At 40.2% G+C, this 12,555-nt stretch overlaps 1 protein-coding gene across 6 annotated transcripts in view; it reads left to right on the top strand.

Annotated features, from left to right (window-relative positions):
* HACD4 (3-hydroxyacyl-CoA dehydratase 4) overlaps positions 1–12,299 on the top strand; it is a 186,710-nt gene extending 174,411 nt beyond the window's left edge. For 4 of the 6 annotated variants that reach the window (XM_017806089.1, XM_017806088.1, XM_017806090.1 and 1 more), the window contains exons 2-7: positions 1,447–1,550; positions 2,418–2,545; positions 6,556–6,668; positions 9,056–9,162; positions 9,897–10,028; positions 10,751–12,299. In XM_017806089.1, coding sequence (XP_017661578.1) covers positions 1,454–1,550; positions 2,418–2,545; positions 6,556–6,668; positions 9,056–9,162; positions 9,897–10,028; positions 10,751–10,833 — 660 coding nt within the window. In that variant the 5' untranslated portion in view covers positions 1,447–1,453 and the 3' untranslated portion in view covers positions 10,834–12,299. Of the gene's footprint in view, positions 1–167; positions 200–1,446; positions 1,551–2,417; positions 2,546–6,555; positions 6,669–9,055; positions 9,163–9,896; positions 10,029–10,750 lie in introns of those variants that run through there. The other 2 variants (XM_017806092.1, XM_017806093.1) reach the window with 2 other exon arrangements.
* Positions 12,300–12,555: the final 256 nt, after the last annotated feature.

Genomic DNA, 12,555 nt, shown 5'->3' with positions numbered 1-12,555 from the left:
GGGGAACGTGATTGGGCAAGGGTTCGGGGGAAAGGGAGTGGCTTTAGCGCTCTGCTAGCCAGTGGGGGGTACAGGAGGACCAAAGTCCAATAACAAACCAGGGATTGGGGAGAGACAGATGAGACGACCAATAATGCTTGTGCAGAGGCGGGGACTGGTTCGGGGAGAGAACATGGCGCTGTACAGGGAAACCGTGAAGGTAAAGGGAATTACAGAATTCGGGGTAGAACCGTACAATAAAAACGCAAATAAGTCTTTCCACTCTGCTTGATCCTAGAGAGCTGCCGCCATGAGGGACCTGTTCCTATAGGCATTCTTTCCATGACTCATAATCTCTGTATTCTCCCACACAGAGCCTTTGAAGTTTTGCAGAAAGTCAGATTATCCATAAAAGTTAGGTTAGAATAGCTCCAAAAGTGCTTCTGTTCCAACAGAAGATTAGTTTTATGAAATGCAACTTGAATCCAGCAGTCAGTGGAGTATCTTTGTTTAGTTACTTTTTCCTCTGGAGGCATACATTTCAGTTTATGGCCACAGCTCACCCTAATGATTGGTGGAAACTCAGAAATTTTTTCTGGGCATATCCTAGGTATCTCTCCCAAAGAGAGCCTTTGATCCATTAGGCAGAGTTCTGTTTTACAACCACTAAGAGACAGTTTTCAATGATTTTTTTACATTTCACAGAATCATAGAATGGTTTGGGTTGGAAGTAACATTAAAAATCATTTAGTTCCAGCCCCCCTACCATGGTCAGGGACACTTTCTACTAGACCACATTGTTCAGAGCCCCATCCAACCTGCTCTTGAATACTTCCAGGGATAGGGCAGCCACAACTTCTCTGGGCAACCTGTTCCAGTGCCTCACCACCCTCACAGTAAAGAATTTCTCCCTAATATCTAATCTAAACCTACTTTATTTAAATTTGAAACCATTCCCCCTTGTCCTGTCATTACATATGCTTGTAAATAGTCTCTCTCCACCTTTATTGTAGGCTCCCTTCAGATACTGGAAGCCATCTCTTCTCCAGGCTGAACAATCTCAATTCTATTAATGTTTCCTCGTATGAGAGGTGCTCCAGCACTCTAATAATCTTGGTGACCCTCCTCTGGACTCCAACAGGTCGATGTCCTTCCTGTGCTGGGGATCCCAGAGCTGGATGCAGCACTCCAGGTGGGGTCTCACCAGACCAGAGCAGAAGGGCGGAATCACCTCCCTCAACCTGCTCGCCACGCTGCTTTTGATGAGGCCCAGGATACAATTGGCTTTCTGGGCTGCAAGTGCACATTGCTGAATCATGTCCAGCCTCTTATCCAGCAACACCCCTAAGTCCTTCTCAGCAGGGCTCTTCTCAATTTCAGCTCTTTTTCTTTGATTTACTAACATGTCCAAAGAGGGTGCAATTTCTTACAATGTTGTTGTCATATGGTTTATTTTCACTTCCACAGCTTTACCATGAACATGTACCTGTTTGTGTACGACTTAATGCAATTCTGTGGACATTCATGGATATTTACAAATATGATCATCAGGTTCATGACATTTGGAAAAGGTAGGATTCCTTCTCTATTTTCCTTAAGCATTTTAAGACACATTGACAGACACAGAGAAATATCAAATGAGAGATTAAGTTAAGATTCTGAGTATGTGACTATAATTCAATTAGGAAAATACTCCATTAAAAAGACTGAACAAATTCCTGGTACCTATGTTCTGTCCCTGTTACATAAGGAATGAAGCTCATTTTGCTAATGGGCTTTAATATTCAGCAGCATGCTAGTAACATTTGACTTAGACGTAGACCTAAAAGTGACTAGGTTCAGTTATTATGGCAAACATTAATCTTACTGAAGCCACCAGGAGAGAAGATGTTAGTGGTTATTGCACATGACTATCTCCAAAGACATTACAATGTATTTCTCTCTCTATTGCCTGGAGTTAAGACACAAAAATAGAAAACTAGTGAAGATTTATAATGGTGGACAGTTGTAGGCATATAAAATGCCTCCTTTCTGATCTACTTGTTTTAGGCAGTGCCATGCGTACGGATACAAGCAGGAACTCAACATCTCCTCATGTTTAGACATTCCTCATGCATTTGCTCAACATTTCCTCCCATTTAGAAATATCCTAAAGTGGTATCTCTAAACCAACACATCCAGCACAGTGTTTGCCCATGAATTAAATATAGGGAATTTAATTACTATCTCAGCTCCCTGCCTCTGTATCAGAGCCACACACAGAACAGACTGCCTCTTCCACTCCCTGAAGCTTGGCTTCTGCTACCCAGAAGTTTGGTACTGTGTGAACTTTACTTCTCTACATCTCCAGTGGTGATAGGACAAGAGCTAACCCAGCAATTGCTCCAGACCTTTACTGTATAACTATCCTCTACTTTTCCTCTTCACTTTGTCTGTAGATTCGTTGGCTGACACATTTTACTCCATAGGACTTGTAATGCGTGTTTGCCAATTGTTATCTATACTGGAGATCCTGCACATCCTCACTGGCATTGACAAAAGCCGTCTCCTCCCCAGGTTTTTGCAGGTAAGACCATTTCTCAAAGTTCTCTTCATGACCTGCACATGTCAGCCATGGCCGCCCCTGGGGACAAGCCCAGGCTGAACTACACTGAATGTTCCACCTGCACCCTTCCTCAGGGAGCCTAGTCTGCTGATAGTTTGCTAACTGCAGGAATTGAGTCCTCAGAACTGGGTTGCTTGGGAAAGGATTTCCCACTGAAGGACAAAGTCTCAGGCCACCAGGCATCTGAGAAGGGTTAGGTAGGCCAAGGCCAAGTCACACCATGAAAGAAAATGAGTCCTGTGTTATGGATGTGCTGGGGGAAGGCAAGACAGGGCACAGTTGCAAAGCTCGTGCAAAAGGGATGTCTCTCAGGGCATTTGCAGCTTGAGTTGGAGGAGGGCAGGACAACATGTCTTTGTCACCAAAACAGAAGAAAATAAAATGTGACAGTCTGGCCAGGGAGTAAAGGCAGATGGGACTGGTACCTCAGTAAGGAGATAGAAAAGATATAAAAAAAGATTGGTGGTTTTGTGAACAAAACAGCAGTTCTTCATCCTATGCAAACAGGATTTGATTTACCAAACCAAAACCAACGTACTACTGTGATAAAACCATTAATTTTAAACTTTAAATATTTAGTAGCACTTTTCTCACTTTCTTTTGTTGTTGTTTTTTTTTAAACATTCACTGAGTTGAAGAGCTGTGTAAGGGTTTCAGCTACCAAGTATGATACTGCAATCACAGTCATTAAAAAATGGAAGTGAATGTGCTGTCTGCTCCTGCCCAAACCTCAGCTCGCCAAATTTGCTCTGTTTCATTTACTTGATTCAAAAACACAGGCTGCCTTGTGGAAATTTATGCCCTTCTACAGAACTTGCTGTATTCTGTGAGAGATCAGTGCTGGGAGAGGAAGGAAATTCCAATTTGATTTTAAAGAAGGAAAGAAAACTGAAACCATTGTAATTATGCTTTGTGACATGTTAGCACATATTTTCTTTTTATGAATGTGAAAACATAGGACTTGGGGATTTGCTGGTTTGTTTTTTTTCTAAGCAAGAGAGCAGCAAAAGAGAATCCCATATTTTCCTTCATGCAAAGACAGATGATCCATACAGGAAATGATCCATTGCTGAGCAGTAGCATGTGCTTTTTATCTGTGTGTGTATATGTGTGTATACACATACACGTGTATATTTATATATGTACATGACTCCATGTATATATGTATACAGATACGGTGTGTATAGGGGCACAATATCAACAGACATTTACTGGAATCTCCTCTTCTTCAAGTAGCTTGTCAGTTGCAGAGAAGGTCCCCAGTCTCTGATTAACCCCTGCAGCTACCTTTGATTTATGCATGCTACATAAAGGAATGAGCTGCAAAAGAGCACAATGTCTTGAAAGAGAAAAAAGGCAAGCAGGCAGGCAACCCCCTGATTTATGCAGAAAGAGGTAGGATGCCACTGCCTGTCCTCAAGGGGACATTACAATTGCTCTGAGTAGCCAAGTCTGTGTCCTGCCTGCGGACGTGCTCCAGAGTAAGGCCACATGTTGTTTCCGGTTTCAGTGTCTGGTGGCTGCTTTGTGCATCCCATTGTTGGCCAGATGAGACTGCAGTCTAACAGGAACAGAAGACCCACAGGGGGCGCAGCTTTGTATCATGTTCAGTTTCCTGCTCTTGCAGGTGCTTAACATAGTTTATTGTCTGATTACCAAGTTCCATCATGTGCAAATAGTAAAGCTGAGTGCCTCCATCACTCCACTTCCCAAACCTCTGATGAAGGAAATCTGCCTCTCGGGTTTCTGCTTGTGCCCTAATGAGAGAAGGAAATCCACAGCCTCTTCCACTTCCAGATCATGACGCTGAATTGTGGGTCTCCATAGCCACTCTGTCTCACTAGCCAGTGCACATTCTTTTGAAACTGGGGATGGTGACTTCCTACTGCTTGTCCTTTCTCTCACTGATATGGAATCAGATTCTGATAATTTGACCCATGCTGTTTTCCAATGCATTTCCACCGAGCTGCTTCTTGAAAAGCAAGTGACCATTTGGAAAATCTTCCAGCTCTGACATCTAAAAACATGTCCATCTTTTCATTATCAGGAAAAGGCCTTGGTCTCTAGGACAATTTCCTGTGGCAGCTCCCTGAAATAGCTCTTCAATAACAACAGAACTCTCTCTCCACATCTCAGTCTGATGTTAAAGTCAGTAGCAAAATGCCCACATCACCAATGCTGCACTCTTTACCACCCTTCATCTAACAATTTTATCTCAGGTCTATTTTATCTGTTCTCTCCAGCACACAATTCCATTCAGTGCTCACACTGCTTTTACCTTTGTTTTATTTTCCCTCTTGTGATGGTTGTCCTGCCATGTTTCTCCTACCTCTGTTCTATCTGGTTTCAGATCCTGAATCAGTACTTCCAGTTCCCCCATGTTTTTGTCAGGTTCCTCAGCATCACAGTACAAACACAGGACATATTACCTCTCACTTTCTGTTTCTTGGCCCACATATACAGAAGTCTGTCAACATCTGACCTTCTTGGAAATCAATTCCTCAGTTAGGGACCTATGGGATCAGCAACACAAGATGACAGTCAGGAGAGCGTTAGAGGCAGCAAAACCATTTTTAGCTGTTGTGGCCCCTCAGTGCTTTCCAAGATGAACCAGATCCCCAGGGGATAGACATGCTTTCTTTCTGTATGAAAAATTGCTCTCACGTAATTTGGCTGAATAGTGAAGTGAAGGCTGCTTTATGCAACAGATGTGGATTGCAAAAAAAAAAAAAGTTTGTCCCAAAATGATCCATACAGGAACCCATAAACATTATGTAGCAAAACTACCACACAAATTGGCTAAAAGGCAAAGTTCTTATTTTGTTTAAGGTAGGAGTAAGGGGAAAAGGGGACACCAGTGAAGAATAACTGTGCTTATAAAAATAACTTTGGTAATCCATTTTCATTTCACAACTTTTCACTGACTTGACACCTCAACCTCTGAAATCATTAAACCTAAGGTATCTTATGGAAGACATGGCAGTGGGTAAAAAAAACAAACAATGAAGCCATATTGATTCATACTAACTGATTAGATGCATGTTTTCTCCTTCAACACTTTCAAATAGAGTGTAAATCAGAGTGAATTGGTAATGTTCTCGGCGAGCCTGACAAGCAAATTCTTGGCAGTACTAATATATTTACTTTGCAGGGCAGGGCATGGATACCGTTAGGAAACTTTTCCAGGAAAGCTGCAAAAAGACAAACTTGTTTTTAATTTCTTGAGCTTTGGTACCACAAAAGTCTTTATTTTAAGCTGGGGACACTGCCCGTTTAATCCACTTTTATCTCTTCATTTGTAAAGGCATACCTTGTGGGTTGGATAAAGTTCAACTACTAGAAAAATCTTATGACATAAATACTGTGGCAATCATTCACGTAAGTGACAAGCTTAAATCCACCTCCCCCAGTCAAGAATAAGATGGAAAAACAGGAATTCTGCTTTTCCTCCCTCTTTCTGCAAATCTTACATGACAGAGATGCCTTGAGACACAGATCTCTTAAGTTATGGCAAACAGAGCTGGGAGTGTGAGATTAGTACTTTCCGGCACACTACCCCTCCAAGAAGTGCCCTCTGTATCCCACTGCCTCCCATACAGCCTACGAGCAAGGAAGGTCATCTCTGCTGGCCCTCCAGGCACCCGTGTGCAGTGGGAGTAGTCCTTGCTTCCACGACCTCAGCCGGTTCAGCCACAGGTTTCCTTGGCTACAAACCCAAATCATGCCGGTTGGCAAGCAAACCTCCACACTTACCACAGCAGATCTGTGATGCTGCAGCCAGCAGTCTCCAGTTGCCTGTGCTGAAGGCCAATGGGATCTTGAACAAAAGCAGGCCAAGAAACAAAACATTCACTGCTGAATTTGCATAAAGGAAACTGGATCCACCCGTGGCCTCCTATTTTGCCAAAATGGCACAGAAATAACAGCTACAGAAGGTGCTACATGAATTCAAAATCCTCTTTTCTTTTCAGATCACTGAGAGAATAATTGTTTTATTTGTCGTGATCAACAGTCAGGAAGAAGTTCAAGGGAAATATGTCGTGTGTGTTTTATTTTTCCTTTGGAATTTATTAGATGTGGTCAGGTAAGGAGTCAACATCAAAACCACGAGGGGAAAATGGGTTATTCTTGCCACCAGAACCCCACCCTTACTGTGCAGCAGGCTCATTGAATTGTTTCAAAATTGGCAAAGCATATTATCCATTGTAAGTAAAGCTTGAGCCTTGTAAGTTACTTACTGTTTTTTATAAAAATCCATATGGTTGAGAGGCAGAGTGACTTAAAAATATAAGACAGAGTAATGCAGTAACATAATGCATTATCATTTGTAGTTCAAAGGCTTTGCCTTTTTTAACAAAAATTTAAAACGAAATCACAACTACCTTCCAAGGAACACCAATTTCCGAAAGCGATTTACCATCCTGTTGCTTTATTTTTTTGTTTTTATCCACTTTGATCCAAGATTGACAGCACAGTATAGCACGAGCAGAACTTCTTGCTAAAATGAAAAGACTATTCTAGGTTAATTGCACCTGTGCTTTTCAAAGAGCCAAGAGGTCCCGTAGCAGAGATGAGCATTTTGGTGTAGTAGGGCATATATCACACCACAAGGACAACAAACATACTTCTCAAATGTAACATAAGCCTCTATGCACCTCAGTTTGTAGACTTACAGCAGGTAAAACGTACAGAATTAAGAAGCATTTTAAGAAGACATAGCCCTCACAGTAACCTATGTATGGCAGCAAAATCTTTTTTTCTTCTGCTAAATAGCTTTCTGCTACTTTGAATATATTGCTTAGGGGACCGACTGAAAAATATGGATTTAGGCAGCAAAGGAAATGCATGTTATAAAAGAGATCCAAAAAAGGAAAGTGTCAGAACTGATAGAGATTTTAAGTCAGCTTCAGAGTATTTGTACATGTGTTAATAGACTACTACTTGTATTATTTTTATTATTGCTCCATCCCATTTATGTTTGAAGCTTGTAAAGCTAAAGTAGTAGAACTTAATCTGAAATGAAAGGGTTCTGTGCAGCTGGAGAGATGCCAAAAATATAAACAGAATTGGCTGTAAAGTCCTGTCAGTGCACAGTAATTCAATCAATGCATCATTAATTTTCTACCATTGCTAAAGAACATGCTCCAGCATCACAGCAGTAATGGCAGTTGCTTAGTAAGCAAAATACTGTAGTCTATAGGAGCAAGTGACCAATTCAAATAACATATTACAACTCATATAGGTTTAGAATTATTGCCTGATTTATTTTATAGCATCTGTGTCACGCCTAGTATCTTAAAGAAATAAAAGTGGAAAGGGATCTATCCCATCCAACTACTCTTGAAATATTACAAGTTCTTCCACATAGTCCTTTGGGGACATAAATATCCCTGAAAGGACTACTTACTATGCATTATGACTAATGGTGGCCATGAGCAAATTCTGCAAGGTTTTCTATACCTGATCTTTCCTGCTTATAGCATGAACAGCCCATGGAGTTGTATAGAGAGGGAGTAGCTGCGTCCTTTTCCTGTTTTGTATCAGGTTGAGATTCAGCTTTAAAAGCAAAAATAATAAAAAATGGAGACAATCCCGAGGTTTCAGAGATCAAACTTGAGAGAAAATGGTACAGTTACAGCCTATCAAACTCTTCTACAGTCCAGGTATGATGCAAAATGAATCAATTAATAAGAAGGGAATATAGAAAGTTTGTTTAATGTTGGTTTCATCTATCAGAAAATCTTGGGTAACAGATTTTCATATCTCTAGCAAGACCACAGGGCAAAAAGCCTTTCAGCTGACCAAAAAAGCAATCAGACCTGTTTCTCAGTGTTTGGAAAGCTGCTGTACCACTTTAAGATCAAACCAGAATTAGCTCATCTTTGGAGACTGAAGTCCTAAGCATTCTGGTCTCCCAGTAACAGCCACAGTAAGAATAAAATGATGAAATACACTGGAGCACAACTGTTTGTTTTTTTGCTCTTACTACCCCTTCAGAGGTCTAGCATAGGAGCAGATGTACTACGGAAGGTTAAGTTCCTGCAATTACCTTCCTATTTAGCCTTCTCCAGCAATGATTTAGCTAGCTCAGCAGTCATAAATTACCATTTTCTTAGTCCCAAGTGATAGGCATATTCTACCTGCACCTACCCAGATGCAATATCCCCATCTGAAATTCATTTTCTAATGGATCAGTATGAAATCATGATGTTTCTGATGGAGCTGTCTGTCTGGAGGGCTCTATTGCTGTCTGCCTGCTCTGGGGTAGCACCACAGACCCCCCTCTCCAAAACAATGAACCATCTACTTTTAGGCTATGGAGCCTTAAAAAAGCCGTTGCTCACTCTGAAATTTACTGAGATAGGCAGCTCCAAGCTCTTCTGCAATTCCTTTGGATTTTTCAATAACATTTCTTTATTCTAAAAGACATCATCATGCCCTCTGAGCTCATCTGCTTTCCTCTTGCTGCAGATACACTTACAGCATGTTGGCAAGGATGGGAATATACTACCTACCATTGACATGGCTCAACTTCTCACTGTGCATCCCACTTTATCCCCTTTCAGTTCTGGCTAAAGGTAAGGAAGTGGGAAAGGTACCAACAACTTGCTTCCTCAATATTCTTCAATAAAATGTGATCACTTTAACTGCCATTTGCGTTTAAGGTAGTTCTTCTTGTGTTGCCAAAGTTGTCATAAAAGTTTATGTATCTTCATATTAACCTGTATGTCACCTCTCTTTCTCTTTTCTGTTCTTTTTTCTTTAATAGGAGCTCTCTGACGTTTGGAGTTTGTATGTCTGGTGGGGTTTTTGTTTGGTTTTGGATTGTTTTTTAACAATATAGGAAAATGTCCATTTTTCTGAGTAAAGCAGAAAAATACTCTCGTAAAAGACAAACGGATTCCCCCATTCCAGACTGAGCACATTAGACAGCAAGTTCCAAAGCTCCCTTCTCCCCCACTGAGGTTGACCTTACTGGTTTAGGCCATACTTAGCAGATCATCATACTTACTTCAAGAAAAGTGCCCACTGAGAGCACACTGAAAGCACTGTAACTACAGGATTGACACTGAATAGGAAATACTTGCTAATTCTAGTACTAAGAGCAATTAGCACCTCAGACCTACAAAACCGAACTCAAGGAGAAAATGTTCATATGTGTATTAATATATATGAATGTGAATATATAGGTATATTAATGCATAGGTATATACAATACAGCTGTTTGTGCTTTAAAAGTAATTAACTGTTACACAAAGCTTTTTGATGATCTTCCACCTCCTTTTGACTAAGGATTTACCATGTTTTACAGCATTTGCAATTTGTGTATCACTGCCTTATTTTGAATATTTTGGCACATACTCCATCAAGCTACCATTTCCATTCGCCTTCTCAATCTACTTCCCCTATGTTCTGAAAATGTACCTGCTAGTGCTCTTTACAGGTAAGTATCTCATCTTTCAGAAAGCTGGGTCCCAAGGCAACTGGGATGTCTATGGCAACAAAAAATCAAGTCAGTATTGTGCCTTTCACAAACTCTAACTGTCTCTGCCACATTTTCTGCAGACCACTGCAGGGAAGTGCATCACCACCTGTTTTGATTTCCAGTATCTTTCAAATACAAGTTTGAATTTGTAAGATACACTATGTGTATGAGGCATAAAAATACAAACCAATAAAAATTGTTTCAGTGGTCCTGGCCTTACAGCTACTTAGAGAAGCTTTCTTTTTTGTTTTGTTTTGTTGTGGGTTTTTTTTAATATCAATTTCCATTTGATCATACTCTTGTTCTGTGCAACTATTGCTCATTCATTTGTGCTAGCTGGGATGAGAAGTTATATCTAAATTAACACTTCTACTGCTTGATTATTCAAAAGGATGAAAAAACTAGCCCACTCCAAAATCTGCATGTAAATAGACTCCTTCTCCTCCTCATCAAAATACTTTTGAAAAATTTGGACATTACATACAAGTCTTTGTTCTGTCATTGACTTTAACATGAATTTGAAGGATCTCAGCTTTATGATGCAGTGTTCTGTTCCTAAGTACGTGGAAGGAACTGTGCAAGGTTGCCAGATGAAGGCTCCTACTGCTCCTTCTAAATTTATTCAAGACAGTTTTGGACTCTGCTCCCTTGTTCTTACACCATTTTGTGTTTTGATTCAGGTATGTGCTTTATCATCCAGAACCTCTTCTCCGAGAGAAAGGCACACCTAGGGACAGGCAACATCAAAACCAAAAGAAGCTAAGTCGATACTTTGTTTCGAAATACAAAATATACTCCTAGTGGACTGCTGCATATCATAAGTTGAAAAGAAATTAGACGAAGATTTTTCAATGCAACGCTCCTCTTTGCGTGTACATCATCTGGCTGTGTAGAATTTTCAGAAAGGCAGGTCTCTTGAATGCACCTCAAAAATGGAGCAACTTCGGAAAACTTTTGAAAGTTTTAACTAAAAATTACTGGAGTTTTTGATATTAATATATTTTTCTAACATATATTAGAGAATTCTGAACAAACTGAAGAGTGCCTCCACTCACAGTCACACCAACAAACCTTATTTCGGTATTAATTCTTACCTCATTGGCAACAAATACTCTGTAATGACAATTACCATTTAATCCGTTAAGATTACTTTATATTAGGCCAACATGTATGTGCCTGATATATAAAAGTTAAAAAGGCTGGAACTGGATCTCTCAAGGAGAAGCCAGAACCTTTGCAACCTATGAGACTCACATGCTGATTAGCCCCAGGCACTCACATTCTGGCCCATTCTTCACTTAACAAAAGAAGATTCCAGTACATGCAGCTAAACCAGAAAGGCAAGTGATCAGGTATTCAACTACTATATATTCAAGGGGATATTTAAGGATCAGAAATAAATACTTATGATCATGTATCTGCCATGACTTGCCCCTCTCCCCTCAATGATTTTCTCCCATGCTGAACAGCAGACAGATGTGTGCAAAAGAAGTGGGATACAGTCAGCCCAAATACATGTTGCTCTTTAAAGGGAACTGAATGACTACCAAAAACCATGTGCAAAAATTTAGGCATTTTACTCAATTGCATTGCTCCTCATACTTCTGCAGGACTATCTGTGAGAATGCAACTAGATCATTGGCTCTTCAGAGGTTGGGAATTAAGAATAAACAGCAACACAGTGGATTGTACAGGCAAAAGTAGCCAAATAACTCATTTTGGCTGGCAGGGGCTTTTCTGATGTTTTATTTGTATTGATTATCACCTGCATTTCAATTCAAATAGGTGGGGCAGAAAAGTGAGGCTAACTTTTTGAGCTTGACTGAAAACTGTGGGGAGGGAGGCAAGATAATAGTAGGAGAGAATATAATAGGAAAATAAACACTATCACAATATGAAGAGGCATTTGCCTGTAAGACTTTTTAAACCACGTAGCCTAAGAAGTTCTATAAGGAAACAGAGAAGCTAAAGTAATGTGTTATGAAAGGTCACCTACTATAATTTTTATATATTTAATATCTGTGGCAGGCAATGCCTGCAGACTATTGTGACCACTCTATTTGCAAACCATAAGCAACAAGATCATGCATGCAATAGTATAGGGTCAACTCTGGATTCTTTTTTTTCAAAGCACTGGAAACAGATAGGAATTTGGAACTTACTAGACAAACACAAGTACTTCCACTTTGGACTTCTGTCTAATCCAAACTGATTCCAGTGTGAACAACATGAAGAAACATCTAGAACAACTGAATAAGATGACAGTTTTGAAGAGGATAGCCAGAATAAATCCATATGAAACCACTATATAACTTTGAAACATGGACATTATCCCCCTTGGAAATTCAATCTAATATGTTTGTTATCAAACTACCTGGAGCTAACATACCCTGTAAGAGGAAACATCACATATGATATTGTATTGGGTCTACATGGCAAGGCTTTGGTACTGTAGAAGCTGCAGGAATGGCCTCCATGAGAAGCC

The sequence above is a fragment of the Lepidothrix coronata genome, unplaced genomic scaffold, assembly GCF_001604755.1.
Source record: "Lepidothrix coronata isolate B3197 unplaced genomic scaffold, Lepidothrix_coronata-1.0 Scaffold14, whole genome shotgun sequence".
NCBI classification, from domain to species: domain Eukaryota; kingdom Metazoa; phylum Chordata; class Aves; order Passeriformes; family Pipridae; genus Lepidothrix; species Lepidothrix coronata.
The sequence above is the reverse complement of the archived record's forward strand: the minus strand, read 5'-3'. Positions and strand labels throughout refer to the sequence as shown.